Raw genomic sequence first — 21,639 nt, 5'->3', positions numbered from 1 at the left:
GGAACTCCGAGCGTAGTTTATCACAACTTTCTCATACAATTTTTTGCGACACCGTTCATATCGGGTCATGGAGCCTTGTTCTTCCTGAGACCTAATTGTAATAGCATTAAGGTCTGTTTTCTTATACATTTTGGCTATATTAATAATTTTGTTGTTATTTAATTATAATGTGAAAATAATTGAGAGTCAAAATTAGTTATTTTTAACTCTATCGTCTTGACACAAGACACTACCTATTCTGCTATATCCGAGATAGAGTATAAAGTTACAAATATTTATTACACTTGATATGTTCCAAGTATTCTTAAATAATTATAACAACCAGGTTTTTATTTTAAAACGATGATGAACGTGACTTAAACAACAGCACAGATATTACACGATTTTTTAAAATGGAAGCTCAGAATTTTGTAAGCAAAATGCTATATTTTTTCATAAAATACAAAAAAAGTTATTAAAATATACCTGTAACAGCACTCTATCAAGCTCTAGTTTTTGCTAGGTTGGTGTTGATGTGTTTTAATAAAGTTTAGAAATAACAGCTTTTTTATTAAGCTTCGTGGCGTATTTGGCTCGTTATTGACTAACGTATTTCGACAACGGTTATTGGTTCAAATTCACGTTGGGTTGGGTTGGGTAATTGTTAAGGTTAAATAAATTTAAAGCAATGTTTTACCGACGGCTTTGTTCCCGTGGATTACACCATTTTGTGTGAATAAGGGTATAAAAATAAGTTTTTGACGACAAATATTTATTTTCTCGGTTTGGCTCCTGCCTCTACCATCATTATATATTGTACTTTTTTACTGAAAATCTTATTTAATTTACCTAAATTTTCTTTTTGAATTTATTTTGGACGTAAAATGTTGGGTAGCGTAACTTAACGCCGTAATTTGTCTCACTTCAACTCAAAGGATAAATAAAAAAAATATTTTAAGATATATTAAGAGTCGTGTTATAAAATTTTAAGTTACTAAGCTATTGTTTCAAGATATACTAATAATAATAAAAAAATCTACCATTAAAAGTATTTGTTTAAGTAAAGTAGATTTTGTAGCCAAGTTCAGTATACTTAGTGACATCTACGCTGCTACAGTTTGCTACACGAATAAACTGTGACAAGACTGACATAAGCTACTTTAAATTCTGTGTGAACAAACTAAAGAAAGTATTTTTATTTAAAGAAACAGTTCTGTTTTCTTAGTTCAGTAATTAGTTACCAGTAATGTCTTTGAATTATTATGAAAACCAGTATTAGATCGTGTATGTAACCTGTCGTAAACAATAAGAAAAGTGTGTCTGCGTTAAGTTCCACCAAACATTTAATGTCTCGAAATTGAGCGAAAAGTGGAGAGTAGTGTTTTAATATAAGGTTCTCTATGCCTAATGTGCTACACGCCCAAAAAACATGAATTTAAATATTTTATTCGAAAAAATATTTAAAAACACAGCCTAATAGATATAGCAGCTATTTGTTTTATGAAGACCTTGTCAGTTCACGCGATGATTAATGGCGCCTTTAACTTTTGTCGCTTTGAGGGATCAGTTTTTAATGCTCCTTAGAATTTGATGAAACTCTCTCATTTAAAGTTATTACGTTATATTTGTGTGTTATACTTTTGTTTTGTTTTGACTTTTGATACTCAGTTTGGACATTCATCATTTTATTTATATGATATTTCTATAATACAATATATTATTGAAAAATTCTAAAAAATGGTATAGTGGATTCGATTCTTATGTAGACAAATTTTAAAAATGCGCAAATATGTTTAAGGTCGTTTTTAAAGATTTCGAACATTATTATTAATTCAACGTGAAAGCGCAATGGTTGTAGCTTGTCGTATTGTCTGGAAAATTGGGTCCCTCTGCCTCTTCTGCTATATGAAAAATGAAAGGCTGCTAAATGAAGATTGTAAAATAATAAAGATATTATTAAAAAAAAACTATATATTTCTATTAGCGTGAAGGTAAAAAAGAGAACAACCTACTGATGCTACTTAGTTTTTGAGTACAAATCAGAAGTTTTGTAGTAAAAACGAAAAAACTATCTTTCTTTTCTCTCTTACTTTCTTTCTTTTTTGTCAAGAATCTATAATTCTTGACAAAAATACGGAAGTGACATTTGGAAATACTATCGTAAAGTAATTTATCTCAACGAACAATCGTCCACTCGACATTCGCTGACACTCGCGTCGGAATAAAATGGACGGTAACCGTCGAAAGTGGAAAACCAATTTCACGTCGATACCATCAATGGTTGAAGACGTATGTTTTAAATAAAACTAACATTTCTGGTGAAGCATTTATTATGCATTTTTCATTTCCTACTGCAACAAAGGTGTTTGTATTCTAAAATAATAAAACTTTATTTTTTTATTCGTATTATTTGAGCTTAGTTAATTATGTTGTTTTTTTAGCTTCAAATTACAACCACATAAAAAATAGACAGAGGACGCCTAGGTAAGGACCAAAACTTAAAGTATCTATTTTATTTTTATACCCTTTGAAATTGAAAAATTTCGTGATAACGAGTTTGATTTTTCAATTGAATTTCTAAAACGCTTAAATCAGGGCAGACAATGTGCGGCGTTGAGTTGCGCTCTTAAACAAGCAAAACTTTAGAAAATATACGGACGTTGGATAACGAAGTGACGTATCCATTAATCTATTATAACTTTGTTCGTATCCTAGCAAAAATACGTGAACGTAAAATAGTAAATGTGTAGCAGATGCCGAACGAACCTAATCGCCATATCACTTAAGACATTACTTTTGAGTCATTATTATCTAACTAATAGCTCTTTTCTACAGTTGAGGCCATCGAAGGCAGCTTACAGCGTTTGACTGTGAATACAATAATTGTGGGTTCGATTCTCTGTCAAAGAGATAAATCACGGCGTTAATTTCAGCCACTCAACACGCAACGTCTTGGCGGATAATTTGGCGGAAACAGAACAACCGCAGCAGAAATGTCTTAGCACTAGGTTCCTTCTGCCTTTTCCGCTACATTCGCGATATAGTGTGAAACTAACAAAATTATAACCTTGTTTTATTAAACTTCAACAATCAATGTATACTAAATAATAATAAGAAATATAGTTCTGAAATCTTATTGCCGAAAAGTTGGCGATTTTAAAAATGCGGTAAATGCGTCAATTTAAAAAAAAATTCGCCATATTTTTTAAAACGAAGCCAAACAGAATATTTGATTGCCTTAATCTAGATTACCAGCATTTTGATTGTCGGTTATTCGAATGTCATTTTGTTTTCCGTTGCTATCAACAGTTTATGGGCATCGGTGTACGCTGTAAAGTTGTATCGATTTATTTCTTTTCACGTATTAACACATTGGTCACACGCGGGCGGGTTGACTGATGAATACTGGTTGTATTTGTATTTAAATATACAAGTTTCGGCTGTGGTGTTGCTCAATTATTATTTTCTTTTTCCGCTATAGTCTTCATATAGAAAGACGGGAAAAGCTAGCTGAATAGGCTAGGAAGCTAGTTTAAAATATCGTAATTAATATATTCAAATATTGTAGTGTTTGATCCGAAATTATTGTGTTTTTTTTATTGTTTATCGACAGAGTTATTCTATTTTCTGAATAGGATAGAAAGGCAACCACAGCCGTTCTGTATATAACATACTGAAGAAATGAAAATATTAATAAATAACAAATTCATCCCCTCAAGTGGACATTGAACCTACTACCGAAACAGTCACACACTTGTGGCCCTGCGCTACGACGTCCTTATTTAATAGTTATATCAAATATAATATCATACATATATATACTAGTAAATCGATATATTCAAAATCGCATTTGCCTAGCAGTATCACGGCAAATAACGCAAGCAAGAGATAAAAGCTTTTTAAATCTCCAAATTTATGGTTTGTTTGTGCAAACCGAATACTATTTGATATAAGCTGGCCTGATATTATTTTAATATGGAACGAATGGGGAAGCTTTATGCAAACTCACGTGTATTATTACTAAGTTTCGTATGGAATAAGGCAGAGAGCGTAAGGCTTAGATGGATACATTTCAAGTTGTGATATGAACTTTTTAAGCATCTCGTCTAAAAGTGTGGGTTCTATGTTGATTTGGGGTACCTAAATATATTTTTTAAATATACAGCTTTCTTTTTACAGCTTCTTTTCTAGTAGGGTAGGCAGAGGGAACCTAGACAGACTTGTGCCCCTGCGCGACGGCCTCAATTTTTTTATTATTAATATTGAAATATTGTGTATATTTTCATATAATATAAACAAAGTGTTAGATAAAACTAGCAAGCAGATAGCACCCGTCAATATTTCACTATGATGGCTGAGACTTCCTCTTATCGGCGTCGGTTTGAAAAACTGTTATGTTTTGGCATACGATATCGGTATCGCATCATTCCGTTGAGCACGTTCCATATATACGATTTTAGTTTTCCGTTACGTCGATACACATTTTATTGCCAAACCACATTTAGTTATTCACATTCATTTTATTTGAAATGTTATTGTAAATAGAATTCGGCCATATATCTTGACTAACGCGTAGAAAAATTTAAATTCTGTAAATTCTAAACAACGAAAAACCTATTTTTTTTACTGTAAAGTTTAACGAGTTTTCGACGAAATTTCCATACAAATATACATACGTACTATATTGCGATATTTTTTTACGTCCACGATCTTTTGGTAACGTATACGGACGAGAACATTTTAGAAAACTTTCAACCCTTTTCAATAGCTGTGTGAGGCTTTTAACAAAATGAAAAATATTCGCTTACACAAGCACTATATAAATCTAAATTAGTTAAATAGATGGAAAAGCTAAGCCTTTTGCCCGTGTTATAAAATAAAATGTCGTCCGTTTTACCTTTTATCTTTATAAAATGGTTCTGTTTCGCGTTGGCATATTAATTAGTCCTAGAGAGTTATGTGGTTTTATGGGACTAGAACGCATTTGTACGGTTGACTGTAAGTATGTATGTAGATAGTGATTTTAACAACGTATTTTTTTAGCTTCACAGTGTATTCCATATACAGCTGGGTAGGAAGAGGGAACCTGGTGTTAAGACACTCTATTCCCATGAAGACACTCAGATTCCTCATTTTCCCCTGAATTTATGATGCTTTGCATGTTTGACTTGAGTGGCGGAACTAAACACCGCACTTTGCTTCGACACTAGAGTGAAGAAATGAAAATATTAAACATTTCATTTACTTGAGTGGGACTGGAACCCACAACCTACCGCGTTTACAGTCACGTGCTTATATTCCTGTGCCAATTTATTTCTAGTATTTCTAGTATTTTTTGATGGTTAGGTTAAGTTCAGACAGTAGAAGCGAGCGTAAATGCGCATTTTAAGGGGCCCCTTAAGTCTACACTTGAGTCGCGAGTCCCAGGCACTGCTCTGAGCATCTCACTCTCCAATGCAAAACACTCGCTCGGTAAATCTATGGAATGTTAAGAATTTTCTTCTATATAGTATTCGAACATTCACAATAATTTATGTTTTATTTGTAGAGAGATTTTCTTGTGAACCGCTATGGGATTCGGTAAATCTAATGTGTAAAAATATTTGTACAAGAATCTGTGCTTTTAATTTATGCTGTATCTTGCTTCACGCGTTATCCCGCATATATCCAAAGTCTGTCGAATCATCCTGTAGTTCTTACTCGTCACTAGCTACATATTGGGCGACAGAGCACAACTCCGTGCTTTATCTTGTTATCAGAAAGATTAAATAAAATAATTGATTCCCCTAGTGGGATTTGGAACAAGCATAATGTGTAGTGATTTTCTATTTCCAAATATAAAATAATTAATTAGATTTGCAAACATTAATAACATTTACGTAGATACTGTATACGTATAGTAAAATTCACCACATGCAATCTTTCTCGCTAGGTAATACTAATTAATTAATTCAATTATAAGCCACTTTATTATTGAGTGTCATATAAATTTTGAAATTATTATCGTACAGCTCGTACAGTCTATTCTCAAAGGTATTACGTGACGTACTTAATAATAAATATATAATTACAATGAACATTTTCATATTAGATTTGAAAATTTGAAAATAATATTATTTTAGCTTATATATTTAGATTCAAGTTTTATGTTTAAAATAGGATAGCAGAGATAACCTAGCCTTAAGATAATTGCTACATTGCTTTGAAAGTTAAAATGAAAATAACTTTAATGTAATCATTTTGTCACGCCCCACTTCCACTCAACAGTGTGTTGAGTGGCGGAACACAACCCCGCGTTTTGCATTACCAGAGCGATAAAATGAAAAAAAAATGTCATTATCCCGAGGATTAGAACCCACAGCCTGTAGCGTTTACAAGCGCACAATTGCCTATGCTACGACTGGGTCCTATAAATATACTCGTAATTCCAACCACGAGTTCCTGAGATTAGTGCGTGTATATGTACTATTAAAAAGTACCGGGGCTTTATTTTCTAACTTTTTTTGTTGCTAAATACAAAAATAATACTAACCTAATAATTTTAATAGCTTTCGTTAAAAAATAACTGATTTAATTCGAAAGACTTGAAAATTCAGGCAGGCTATAATAAAAATTTTTAGACGTTGCATTCCAAATCAATTCAATAGAAACAAAGCTATATCCATCGTGCTCAATGATGCGTTCACCGTTCTTATCTCTTAGAGGAATAAATCCGTAAAGGAAAATACTTAGTAGAACCGAAATTGCTTAAAATAGCGTAAAGAGTGCGGAATGTACCAGAATTTATATTCCGCTGTTCTAAATAATTAAATTTAGCCTTAGTAAAGTAATTGAGGTTCAATGTACTTTTTAGATATTTCTCTATTTTGCTTGTGATCTTTATCTGTTGTTTAGAGCTTAAAGGTTAAAGTTGAAGAAGTATATTTGGATTAATTTGAAATATTCTTTATATATTATACATGGAGGCAGCAGAGCAGGTGCATAGGCCTCAGACGCGACTGGTGGTGAGTTAGATTCCTCTTGAAATTATACTGAAAAAACAGAAAAAAAAAACACAAAAATCCAATTAGAAATACATACTTCTATAATTTTATTGGGCCTATTACAAAACAAAACAAGGCGAGGAGTGCTATCAAAGGCAATAACAGGTAGAAGTATTAACTTGAAGATTTCAGCAAAAAGTGGCGATAACAACTCTGTCGTTTAACGTTATGACCTAACTTCTAACGAGGTGCCATAAACTGGATATTTACTTTCTTCACCTTCGACGTAGCCAGTGCTAGGGCTCGTCGTAAAATCTTATCTGGACATCAAAATTGTTACATGGATTTAGTATTTTGTGAGTTATATTAGTATGTACATGCTTACACTGTTTTATTCCGAAGTAATGGGTAGTTAGTTTGTCCTTGAATTTAAATTATATTAATTTTAAGATATTATATAACGATATAAAACTCGCCCCTTATCGGGTCTCTGATCTGGGGGAGTGTTGGAGAGCCCTAAGAGAGAAATTCACGAAATCTCTTTTAGTCCATGCATAATAGTTATAACTACAGGCTGAAAAGTGCTATATATGATTTTAAAATAACCATGTTTTTCAAGTGCATAATGTAGTTATTTACATATACTAGAACTATATGATACTAGAACTGAAACCAACAATGTTAAAAATGTCCGTCAGTATGTCTGTTTGTCCTGTCTTATCTCCGGAACAGCTAAATGATTTTTTATGGTGAATACATATAAAATCAAGAGTCGTCTCCAAAAGTGGGTGATTTTTATTTATTTTTATTAAAAAAATTCCATTATAATGAAAATTCGTAGAACAATACGCATTCATTTCTGTTAGACTTTTATACCGATTCACTTAATAATTAGAAAGAAGATATTGATAAATAGGTTTTTAAAACACACACACTGTTATTCTGTTAATCTGTAAGGATTAAATTCACAAAGTACTTTCTACGTAATCGGCGTTCCTATAACAATAACGAAGTGTTCGCAAAAACGGAAATCGGGATTGATTCGTATCATTTCGTTTTAACGAACAATGTGAAATTAATGGGTATGTGTTATTATTTCCTTTTAAAAGTTGACTGTATTTTTTTAATTTTATCATTTTTCTCTCTTTCTCTCTCTTTTATTACTTTTATTATTTCTTATTTTATTTGTGATATTCAAAATTCTTAGGTATTTTACTCAAATAGTTACTTTACGTCAGATTTACGAAATCTCCTATACCTAATTAGAATTCCAGAGAAGGATATTTTAAAATTAACGTAAAAATTCATATCTTAAATAATTTAAATGTCCCAAATCCCAATGTGTAAATTACACACACTAAATACAAGCAAAGCATCTAAAAACAGATAGCTTTTATTTTCTATGCGCAACCAAAATCGATTAACTGAAGTAAACCTAAATACACAATAGACTATTGATTGCACACTGTTATTTGTACTTCGATTGCTTGTTTACAGGTAGTGTAAATACACTCAAGTCTCTTCAGATTCACGTGTCTAAGGCAGTGCTCAGTTGAGATACTTCTCTACTAATATTACTTTGTAATATTAAAAGAAACTCTTCAGCTTTTAGATTAAATCTTAAGAGTACGTTTGGAGGAACGTGCTAATCTCAGAAACTGTTGATTCGAATTGAAAAAAATATTTTTGGATTATTGTCGATAAAAGTATTTTTGTGTATTATCGAACATAATTATAGAAGTTTTTTTTTAATTATTCTTTTAATATTATAACAGTACAGACACTTGGTCCGTACCGATAATATTTAATTTTATTTTAACTATGCTACTAACACAGTAGTTTTAAAAATCCACTTTCAACCCGAAGTTTGACCCGTTTGAGTTTTGACCACAAAATAAGAAATAATTAGAACAATATTCCCCTAACAATAAACAACACAAAACAATTAAATAACAACATCGATAACTATTATTTGTATTCCTTGTCTACAGGTACAGTAAACACACTGAAGTCTCTCCAGATCCACGTACCCAAGGCGGTGCTCACCGGTAGGAACGCGAAGCTAATGTGTTCATACGAGCTGGAAGGAGCCCAGCTGTACTCTATTCGCTGGTACCGAAATATGATTGAATTCTATAGATATGTGCCCAAGGAGTCTCCAGCTACTAAGGTGTTTCCTGTTGCCGAAATTAAAGTTGATGTAAGTGCTGAGTTTTTTGTTTAGTTAATAATTAAAGAAAAGATATACTAAAATACAGTACCTTTATAAAATATTTTTCATTTCTACCTTTCTACATGTATATAGTTAAAGGGTGTATAATTTTTAATCAGGTAGCGGCATCAGATCAAAACCGAGTGGTGCTGACAGAAGTCGACAGAACGTTGACAGGGGAGTATCAGTGCGAGGTGTCGGCTGACGCACCTTTGTTTCACACTGACATCAAGTCGGCCGAAATGGTTGTAGTCGGTAAGGCAGTTTAAACATTTTTTTATTCATACTTTGTGAAGGTATTTGTTTTAGGAAAATCTCATCTTTACAGAATTATTGTTCTTATTTTTTGAATGCTTCAACTGACTATGAAACTCTCATATCTGAATGTAACTTCGATAGACGAGTTCTACCAAAACAAAACACGGTGTTAGGTTCTGCCACTCATCGTATCGTAATACATATTTTGAGTTTTCTCTCTCATCTCCCTACGATATAGTAGTGGAGATTGATGCAGCTTAAAAATGTATTTTAAATTCAACTCCCTAAAGCGTATACCAGTAAATCTATGAAAAAAAAAAATACAAATATTAAAACTACCAACAAGAGAAGCGGATTCCAGCAATCCAATAAACTTGCGAGGATTAAATTAGTCTTGTGCAAGTCTATTTTTAGTTATAATCCGCTATACGTGCCACCATTGCCTGATACAAGTTTTAATCTGCAATGGTGAAATCTCATTTAGATATTTTATCTAAGGTTTTCATAAATTTTGTTTCATAAATAAAAAAGTATATTGTATTGTTTAAATATGGAGTTGTTTTGGTGATATTAGTAGATCCATTGAAGTGTATGTCATCGTATAAAATATGTTATATGTACATATACATATTTTTTTATTTCACGCTGTATCCCGCACATAGTAAGGTAGTCAGAGGGAACCTGGGAACCTAGTTTTAACACACATCGTAGCCACTCCATTTCCCACTTCCCCCCGATTTTGGATGGAACTTAACCCCGCGCTTTGCTTCGTTGCGAACAGAGCGAGCAAATGAAAATATTTAATATGTCATTTCCCTGAGTGGTAAAGACGATTATTTTGAGTTTGAATTTCACTCGGGGGGAATAAATTAATTCCATTTTGAATGATTGGAGTGTATTGACATTAGGTTCCCTTTGCCTACCCTCCTATACTGAATAAGGCGTGAAGGCTATCTGTATTGAATTTATTTAACATGTTTATCTGAAGTGTTTTATACGAATTGAATGTCGTCTCCCAAATTGTTACGCTTATAACATAGAAACCCTGCTATATGATAGGTACTTACTGTATCAGCCCGAGTGGAAACATCTGCCTTCTTTCCTACCCTTTCAACAGAATCCTTTATTAGGAGAGATGAAATATTGCATATTTCAGGCACAAACAGTTTGCTGAAGTGTTTAGTAAATAATGAAATGGTTATAATTCTTTTATGTTTTTATTTCGTTCAGAGTTTTTAGGTTTTTTTGTTGTGTTTATTTTTTTATAAAGTTATTAGTAGTAGTTATTTATTTATAAAGCAGTTTTACTTAAAGATGTATGAGAAATAAAAAAGAAATCATAAGATTTTTTAGTTTGTAGCTCAATTCAAATTTAGTAAATTTAAATTGTGTCTAGCTCAGAAAACTAAATGTATATAATATGTAGATATGTAAAAATATTCGGCATATGTAATACTTCATAGTTTGACAGATTTTTAAAATAAATATTGGAAAAATTTTAAGCAAGCAAAAAAAAAATCTTAAAAACAAAGTCTAACATCACTTCAATCATTTTATATACAAAAAAAGAAGACGGAAAGAATTAAATATTTTCTGAAAAAAATAAATTCGAGAAATCATTTTCACTACAATGGTAACATTGTTTGCATATTTACAAATTGAAAAAAGGTCGAGGGTCATTCGCACTATATTCCATGGACCATGGAATAAAGACCGCTGGCCTTGTTCACTTGGAGCAGTCTATTAAGGCTAAAAGCTTTATTTTGTCCTAAGATATTTTTTTTGCAGAAATATTTTAGGGTTTGGTATTCAAAACAAGTTTTATTTTCATTCTATCAAGTATTATGATAGATTTTATATTATGGATATCTTATAAGTAAAGAATTCGCAATATTTTTTTATAGTGTTGGGTTATTATCTTATAGCTTAAAGATTGATTGATTGCGATAGGACAGAGTCAGGCTGCAAGAGTAATGGTCGTGGGTTCGATTCACTTACGAGAAATGTTGAAAATGGAGAACGGAGGGGCTTAACATTAAGTTCTCTCTGTCTAAGGTTGTAAATATCACACTAAGTTACCTTTAAGGTAACTTAGTGTGATATTTAAATGAGCTGATATATCTACATATCCTCCGCCTATCCTGTTATTTGCGCGATACAGCGTGAAATTAAAACAGAAAAATATATTAAAATATGAAAAAAACGTTTACAATTTATAAAAACTAAACAATAGGAATAAATTTGCAGTTTATTCGAACAAAACATTTGTTTCTGCACAATACAATTTTCTAACCAAATTACATATAATTTAAGGCCATTCAAAAACCACCTTTTATACTTGACAACACGACATACGACACAAAAGTACTGAATAAATCATTAAAATGACTGCTTTAACACAGATTCTATCATTAACAGGCCATAACCGTAAACAAACGTGACGTTGGCAATAATGAAACCATGTGTTATTATATTAGCGGAAAATAAAATGGTTTCACAATATTCGCATAATTGCAATTTCAGTTTTGTTAATGAATATTTAAATGATTTTAATGATTCAAGTTTTAAACAAGCCTTTTGTTATGGTTTTCCTTATTAGCTTCACGCTGTGTTCCGCGCATATCAAGGTGGGCAGAGGGAACCTGGGAACCTGGAGATAAGACACTCTGTTCCCATTAAGACACTTCCGTTTCTCACTTTCCACTGAATCTTCTAATATCTCTAATATCTCTCTAATATCTATCACATGTTTGCGCACACACACACGGCGCAACCTAACGCCGCATACTTCATAAAAAAATTATACCTAATTAATTATACTCCATGAAAAAATTACTTCATCAAAGTGCACATTTGCTACATTATTACATGTTAAATTGTGAAATTATTTGTTGTATAGCGTGCTTATTTGCATTTCTTGCGATGGCAAAGTTTCACGTCATACTTCATGATTTATTATAGTAGCATTAGTTTATACCTAGTTATTACGGAATGTTAAAATAACCCTAGAACCTAGCTGAAATTGAAATCGATTAAAAAAAATTATAAAAGTTTAAATAACATAGCTTCACACACCGTCCTATTTTTATGGCATGAAATGCGGAAAGCAGAGAACGGTAGTGTCTTAAAGAGACCAGAGAGTGAGAGTGTCTTAATATCGGGATACAACGTAAAACTAAAAAGATATAGATACTTCCTTAATTGTATTTACCGTAATATCTTTGCTATAACAGTCATATAAACAAACACTGTAACTAAATACGTATATTATAGCAAATATTTATTCTTTCAGAGCCACCGCTCTTGAGTCCGAATGTGACATCAGATCGTATGACATATATAGGGGGTGACCATATAAGGGCGAACTGTACTTCACCCCCGTCGCTCCCCGCAGCTAACATCACGTGGTACGTCAACGAGCAAATGGTGAGTAAATAATAAACTAATAATCTAATATAATATATTTCTATATTATTTTTTTAAGCTAAAAGATTAAGCTGTTGAGATATTTAATAATTTCATTTTTTCGCTCTGGTAATGGGGTAAAATGCGGCGTTGAGTTCCGTCACGCAATTCTCACTACAGATTCTAAACTCACGAAATTTAAAAAAATATGTATGAAATTATTACGTGTAAATTTGTCGTTCTTACGGAAGGTATAATAGGCATATAGAGAGCGCAAAAAGAAAACGGTAAGAAGGGTGTGAAATATTAAGAATGAATGAAGGATTAGTGATCCTTAGTATATGTAAAGGCAGGCGTAAAAAAAATATTTTAGAAAAAAATATATTTTTGAAAAAAAAACAACTTTCTTTTTCTAAATAATTTACTATAACAAACAGAAACTTAATAAAATTGTGCAGATAAAAACCTTAACTGCGGTAATTGGGCGTTGTCAGGACGAATCTGGCCAACGCTAACCATAATTTCGGATCGTGGTAACGGCCAATTTGATCTGAATGCTATAAAACCGACCTGCGGCAAAAGGCAATTTGTCAAAATGCGACAACCACCTCTTGTCGGGAAAGATCGACTGTTTTATGTTATACTTCATATAATAAATATGATATTATTTATTTATCTTTTTAATTATAATTATAAAATTCAATGGAATATGGGAAACGGGTCTTAACATTAGGTTACTTCTATCAACTCTGCTTTATGCGGAGTTCTACGTGATGCTGCAAATAATAATATTAATAGAAAATACCTTTCTAAAGTTATTTAACTTGTTGAGAATGAAATTTTACTAAGTCATTACCAAGAAAATTTGTTTATTTTAGAATCCAAGACAAAATTTTTGCAAGCGTACATATAATATCCTACAGGTGTGATTATAATTATGAATAATTCAGTTCAGTTTGTTTCATATTTCAAGGTATTCGTTGAAAATGTCAGAAGTAATAGGTATATGTAGGCTCTTTGTACGCCAAATTACTTTCAAAGTTTACCCTCATACGTCTTAGGGCAACATTAAGATTTTTGATAAGTTCTCCTTCCATGAGAGTGTGTCAACTTTCTTGTTTATAACAAGATTTATATTATTTAACTTTATAATATATTAAAATTTATAAATACTGAAAGTGTGTTGCTTGTACTCGCTTTATTACGCCGTGGCATTCTTTGATTATCATCTTTAAAAACTAAAATTAAAATATGATTTACATCCTGTTAAATACTACCTTGGTGGAATGGAATGGAAGAAATTTACAATTAAAAAATAAAGAGCCGTGAGTTCGATGCTTGCTAGGGAAGCTATTTCATAAAAATATTTTTATTTCCTCAATCTAAAGAAAAAACGTTCGGCGTTGTGTTTCACGATCCAATCCACAATGTAAAATGGCTGAAACATCTATCATTTTACATTTCACTACTTCTCTCTCTGTTTACTCTCATTTTATACAAAAAATGAGGTCATAAAATGAAAAAGTCATAAAAATAAAAACAAATACATTATAAGTCCTCTATTCTTTCTATATCGGTTCTTTCTATCTTTCTAAAATCGACAAACTAAACTAACTCGATAACAAAGTTATTGGCATTTACATTAAGGTGCACCTCAAGTCGACGAGTAGTTTTATCGCCAGTTTTATACTTGTAGTTCGTGTATTGAGTTTGTTATAAAAACTTTATATTGTTACAGGTCCCCAGCTTTACGGCGAATCATGTGTTGAATTTCAGCAACGGTTACGCGTCCAGTCTGTCCACATTAGAATTGGAAGCGGCTGTCCTATCACCTGTACCTACTTTAATGATACGGTATGTTGCAAGTTTTGAGAAACTCCTTTATATTAATTAATCTTCTTAATTATTATAAATAGGAAAATATTATAAATAAAAAAATATTATACAAGTAAAATTAAAATTATGATCACATCATCATAATATCTTTATGATGTTTGTTTGAAAAAAAAATTTTAGGATCCCGCGCTAAGTTACTACATTGTTTGTACATTATGCTTCTATCACCAGGCCGTATCTTAACTATAATAGACAGTTGAAAATTTCACAGATGCTGAATTTCTGTTGCGCCTATAGGCAAAAAGACCCCAGTGCTAAAACACTCCATTCTCTAATTTCTGGTGAATTTTCAAGACATTGCAAGTTGAGTGGTAGAACTCAACGTCGCGTTTAAAGAATATTTGAAATAATGTAATAATGTTAAAACAAACACATATTTAGTTTATATTCAAACACGATTGTTTTTCAGTTATCAGGAAAGAAAAACACATAGGTAGTATAAAGGGCTCTTATTTTATTTGTATCCCAAGTTTTCTATATCTTAGAAACCTTTTATGTATGTATACGATATTTTGTACGTAGAAAATGGGATCTAACTCGCTTCTGAATATTCTTGGGGCTTACAAACATAAGTCAGTACCTACATTTTCATAAACTATAATATTTTCAATGTACGCTGGTGTGTTATTTATTTAAAATGTATATAAGTATAGAAATTTCATAGAGACCCCTGTGGTACAGTTTCATAGTTTATACAGAATTCTATATTTTCAGTCTCTAAATAACTATTATGAAAGATACTTATCTATTGATTAGAAAAGAACGGTTATAGTACAAGGTTTATACTTATTTTTCTATAATAAATTGTGGTCGTCGTTCCGCAAGGGCTCAAGAATGTGACTGTAATACGACGTTTGTGAGTTCGATCCCCAATAGAGGGAATGAATTATTATTTATTAATATTTTCATTTCTTTGCTCTGGCATCAAGGCAGTTCTCCGTTGAATTCCGCCACTCAATACACAATGCCTGGAAATATTCGGCGGAAAGTGGAGAACCGAGTGTCTACCCTGCTGTATGCGGGATACAGCGTGAATTTATTTTTTTTATTGTATATTTAGATATCTCATACGTATTGCAATACTTTTTATATGGATACTTCGCAGGTAATTAGATTCTATTAATAAGTCTTTCCGTTTTCCTCTTCCCACTCATTAATTTCTCACAGTCTTATAGAAATAATATATTTCTGCTATATTTTGGTTAACTTATAAAGTGATAAGCGTAATAAACAGTAAATAATATACTTGATATCAAAATACTAATTAGTGTTGTTGTTATGTTTAACTTAATAGTCAGATGAAACCAAAAACCTATAGCATAAATAAAAATACGTTTTTTTTAATATATTAAATAGTGCCAGTGCTAAATAATAGTGAATTATTTTTTTCGTTATATTAGCCATCGCTATCAGTTCGAATTCCTTTTTAAAAATGTTATAAACTATAGAAGGTACGTTTTATTACAATAAATATTTAGTATATTAACAAAGTTATTTATTTGGGTTCTCCATAAACAAAAGAAACCGAAGAAAATGGATTTTTAAAATAATTTTCCAGTCTGACATTTTACTATGAATATATCTTTTACGTATACTTAACTTGCGTACGTACGTATACTTAATTTCAATAAGTTAGCTAGAACTACCCTATGGTATGTTGATGAAACAGGGGATGTTTTATAGGAACAAATTCTTCTTTTTCTTACTTACATTTAAAAAAATTAAAATATATGTAGGTAATAAGAGTTTTTAAGACAACGTTTTCTTTCAGATGTGAGGCGTCTATATACGACGTTTGGAAAGCAACAAGCAACACAATAGTACTGCGAGAACGCAGCGCCAACCCGGCTTCCGCTTTGGGAAGAAGTTTTACAGGTAATAAAAATGACACATACATACTTGTAACTACGAAAAATTTTACTTCTAAAATTTTATACCATAATATTTTTTTGTTTTAAAATCAGAAAGAATCTAGTGTCACTTATTGAGACATTCATTGATGTATCATCCGATATTGCGGTTTTTTGTAGCGGAACCCAACTCCGCAGTCTGTCTAATTACCGGAGCGATTTGATAATGGATCGTATTCCTCGAATGGGAATCGAACCCATAACCGCTACTATTACGAAGCGATTATCGCAAATTAGTCACAGAGCCACGACAACCTTAAATTCTATAACTTGATTTTTGATGATTTTTCTATAACTTGTCTAGTAAAAAACACTAAAAATTTAGGTCACTATTAGTTATAATATTTGTTTTCAGGTGGAGCCACAGAAACGTGCATACCCACTATACTGGTCGTTCTACTGCAATTATTTTTACAGTTTACATTAGGAAGTTACACTGAAACATCGATAAGATAGCTGATTTTCAATAATTGTATTAATATTCGGAATATGTAACTGGTGTGTTATTGAAAATTGTAGTAAGTCAGGGTTTTAAGAGTTGTTTTAGTAAATTTTAAGGACAATACTATTATTTTGAACTTGTAGCGATATTAATAAGTATTGTTAAATTGAATGTGTAAAAATAATTATATTTCTTAGGCTAAATAAGTAGTCAGTTTCAATGTTAATGTGTATGGCCTAACAACTTCAACTAAGTTGAAATAGTTTCATTTTCTCAACTTCAATACTGTCATTCGTTTAATTAAATACAGAAACTAAATGTAATACTTCTTAAATGTAAATTTTAAATGTTTTAGAAACTTAAAATTAAATGAACAAATGCATAAATTATATAATGTCAATAATAATTACTGATCTAACAGTACACAATTAAATTATTGTTTTAATTATTGTTATTATTGTTTTCTAGCTCTCCTTTTATAATTGCTTACATACACGCAAAGGTCAGTTTAAATCTCTAGAGTTGTACATTGTTTATGTAATATAAGAAATTTAATTCAGCTTAATAGTTTTCAGTATTGTAAAACTAAGAAAAAAGATTTAAATAATATTTTACCATCTTAATATACTCGTATGATGTCATCATGTAATTCCACTTTATGTATAATTTAATAGTTTCGATTTCGATATAAATTAAAATTAGACAAAGCTTAAATGATTTTATAACATCTTGTTTCGCCCAATTGTATTATTAAAATAGACTGATTATATAATATTAATTTACATGTATATAACGAATTGTAATTAACTAGTGTATATATTATGTATAATTTATGATAATATGGATTAATGCTAAATTCCTATTAATCTTAACTTAAAAATCTTTTTTTAGAAATATATTATTCAGGAAACGCATAAAAATTTTACCGTATCGGCAGTTTCCTTAGATGAATTTCAAGAGGCCCGGCTTCAAATCCTTCCACGTTCAAATTTTTATACGTTTTCTAATATTAAAACATTTTGTTGTCTTAAATTGTCTTTTTATTATGACATGGACATTTCTATTTAGTGTAAATGTTTTCTCTTTTTCGCTAATATAGAAATGTTGTAAAATAATTAAAGAAAGAAAAAATAAACAAATTTTGTGCGAGTTCACAGCATGTTTTCAACAGAATATATGAAATATTAGTTTATCTATTTACCTTTGAAATATCGCCGACATTTTGGATAGGTAGGCTCTCAAAGGACCTTTTGCAAGCTCCCCAAACAAAGGGATTTTCAAGTTTGCATTTCCGAACCCAATATTTACTTGAGTGAAACTTTAAACTACTCTACTATAAAATAAGTTTTTAAATGGAATCAAAGAAATAAAATAATTATATTACTTGTTATTAATTTATTAAGTTATATTGCTAAAAACTTACTAAAAATTAGTGTGCGCGAACGTAACGAATAAACTTAGTATAAAAAAATTGTAAAGTAAAATTTTCATAGGTATTAACATCTCTGAAAATGTAGTTAGTCCCTTTTCATCTGTAATTACATACTGAAAAGGTCAAGCCCCATAAATTATTAAATAATATTAAACAAATTAAATATTGTGAACTCTTAAATTATATTAATATACCTATATATGTATGTATTTTAATTATTTGTAAGTAGGTAATACGGCTGTGTTTTTTATTAAGTAAAAAACGGAATTTTTGTTTTTGCTTATTAGTATTGAAATTTTTTCTTTGGAAACTAAAGCCTGTCGTTCTTTTTAAGACTCTTATGTCTTTTTAATACGTGTCCTTTGAGACAGAATATAGTAAAAACAACGTACAAACGAATTATTTTAGGTAATGAAGGAATAAAAATAATATAACCAATTTAAGATTTAATTTCAGAAAGAAGAGCAGTTAAGCGAATCTAGTTTCAAGTCCTTTTGTTCTCCGTTTTCCTACCGATTTCGAGAGTACACGTTGAGTGGCGAAACTCAACGCCGTATTTTTTTGTTATTAGCGCGAGGAAATGAAAATGATTCTTTCCCAGAGTCGAACCAACAACCAACGCGTTCACAGACACTGCTCCTACTGCTATAGCACGATGGCATCTAAAGTAATTTTTAAAATATATAATTTGATTGATATTTATTATGTCTCACAGTCTACTCGGTTTTGCTAAACTAATGTACATTATTGCTACTATATTATAGATATTATAATTTTAGTTTCTTGCTTATTAAATAAAGAATATGATGGTGCGTTATAATAAAATTTCGAATATACTTATTATATAAACTTATTATATTATATTTAATTTATTATAAACATTAAGAATCCAGCATGGTAACCATGAAATGTACATAATTATAGGGATTAGGTTAAATATGTTTTTAGAAAATAAATAAAAGTTTAATATGGAAATTGTTTTATTCATAATCTCCTTAAACAGCTTTAAGTTTATGCTCATATCAATCAGAGTAAGTAAATAGAATCCACTGCTAGAGGTGGCTTACTTTCAGACGTACCGTGTTAAGTTGTGGAACTCAACGCCGTGCTTATCTTACCAGAGCAAAAAAATGAAAATAATTTAAATATAATTATCATTCTCACGATATATCGTACATATAGCAAGATAGGCAGAGAAAAAAAGAGGGAGCTGGGTGGATTAAGACACTCCGTTCTCATTAATAGTATTGCGTATATATTGCGTATCTGACTAACTTACTAACTTTACCTCGTTACCAGAGCGAGGAAATGAAAATATTAAATATTTAAACTCCTCCATTGAGAATGGAACCCTTACCCTGTCACGTTTACATGTCAGTACACGCACGCTTGTGCCCCTGCGCCTTCCCAGAGTGTTAACAGCCAAAGTTATCGCACTGCTTATTGGTCAAGCAACTCCTGCTGCTTTAACTCCCTTTCTGCAACGTGATGGGCTCTCCATCTTTCTGGATGATGAGATCCCTACGGTGAATCAATGGAATGCTATGATTTCTTTTTTAATTTCCTTTTCTATACGAAAATTAACTTTTTTCATATTATCATCACCACCGTGATTAGTTAGTTTAAAACATAACTTTTCAAGAAGAAACTATTTTACATAGTTTTCTGTATCAAGTCCACTACTATTCCTACGAAGTAGCGAGGTAATTAAAATAAACTCGCTGTTGAAGTTGCTAAGATAGATTGCTTACAGTTTAGGTATTTACTGAGGGTTTCTGATTTTTTTGTTAAACCTGCGAATAATTAGAAACCTGATTATTTAGAGAAATTAAGATATTTTAGTATAATTTGGTAAAATTATTACTTTAAACTTACGTTTGGTTTCATAGAAAAAACATTACATTAGTCATTCTGTACTTCAATTTATGTTAATTTAAAGTTATTATCTATAAAATAAATGACAATAATAATATTAATGTCACATTCAATCTCACCAGAGTGTGGATACTCTATTGTTTAAATTCTAAATCTAATTGGTGTATTAATTTGTTCCGGAATGGAACATAAAAAACGCACACATGTTAATGAAACCAGTCGTGGCGCAGGGACCCAAAGTGTGACTGCGTCATTTAAAGAAATATAATACTGGTTGTGGGTTCGATCCCCACTCGAGGAAATTAAATATTTGTTTAAATTTATATTTTCATTTCTTCGCTCTAGTGTCGAGGGCAAAGCGCACCGTTGAGGTCCGCCACTCAACTCGCAATGCTTCCAGAATGCGGCAGTGCGGGGACGGAGTGATTTAACAATAGGTTACCTCTGCCTACCCTGCTGAAGTAGACAAAAATTAACATTTCTATCACGAATTCTCACCAGCAATAATCTAATTAAAATTCAACAAATGAACTTATAAAAAAAGTCTTTTTATAATATCCACGACAAAATAAACTAATCTACTCTATAAACGACAGATGAGCCCATAGTTCCTGTTATACAGAAACAGGGTCCCAATTCTACGGTTGTAAACTTGTACGCACGTCAGACCGTACTCTGAACATAAAGTACGCAACATAAACCTTTTTGTGCAACCATTCGTCAACGTCCTCGTCCATACACTCTGAGGTACCTTTTTTTACCTTCACGCTGTATCCCGCATATAGTAGAGTAGGCTGGGGGAAGAATAGTATTAAGACATTGTGATTCCCGCTTTCTACATAATGATTGAGACATTGTGTATGATGAGTAGCGGAACTTGGCGTCGCGCTCTGTCTTGTTACCAGAGCAATGAGAGCGAGAATCGATTTCGCAACCGTTGCGTACAAACACTGTGCTATTATATCACGACAGCTAATAGGCAATAACAATAAACCCAAAATGCCAAAAAAAGGCACAAAAAAAACGAAACAAACAAAAATCAAAGCCATTTTGAATTATTCATAACTCATGTGAGCAATAATAGCAGGTGAATATTTTTCTTTTGTGTTCGCTGAGTGAATCGCCCTGGAGCCTGCGACCGAGTGATAATAATTCATCGATTGTTTACTACCTACTACCTACTACCTACTACCTAAATGGGGGGTGTCTGTGAATCCGTTGTAGATTTTTTAAGCTCGGTGGCTTAT

General features: G+C 31.5%; 1 protein-coding gene across 1 annotated transcript in view; it reads left to right on the top strand.

Moving 5' to 3' along the window:
• The window catches only part of LOC146535173 (uncharacterized), a 103,741-nt gene extending 86,202 nt beyond the window's left edge, over positions 1-17,539 (top strand). The window contains exons 3-8 of the mRNA XM_085191121.1: positions 8,954-9,162; positions 9,294-9,429; positions 12,725-12,858; positions 14,576-14,691; positions 16,505-16,608; positions 16,999-17,539. Coding sequence (XP_085047247.1) covers positions 8,954-9,162; positions 9,294-9,429; positions 12,725-12,858; positions 14,576-14,691; positions 16,505-16,608; positions 16,999-17,099 — 800 coding nt within the window. The 3' untranslated portion in view covers positions 17,100-17,539. The remainder of the gene's footprint in view (positions 1-8,953; positions 9,163-9,293; positions 9,430-12,724; positions 12,859-14,575; positions 14,692-16,504; positions 16,609-16,998) is intronic.
• The last annotated feature ends 4,100 nt before the right edge of the window (positions 17,540-21,639 follow it).

Source organism: Heliconius melpomene, chromosome 10, assembly GCF_056956725.1.
Source record: "Heliconius melpomene rosina isolate 202511_hmr_F chromosome 10, ASM5695672v1, whole genome shotgun sequence".
NCBI lineage: Eukaryota > Metazoa > Arthropoda > Insecta > Lepidoptera > Nymphalidae > Heliconius > Heliconius melpomene.
The sequence above is the reverse complement of the archived record's forward strand: the minus strand, read 5'-3'. Positions and strand labels throughout refer to the sequence as shown.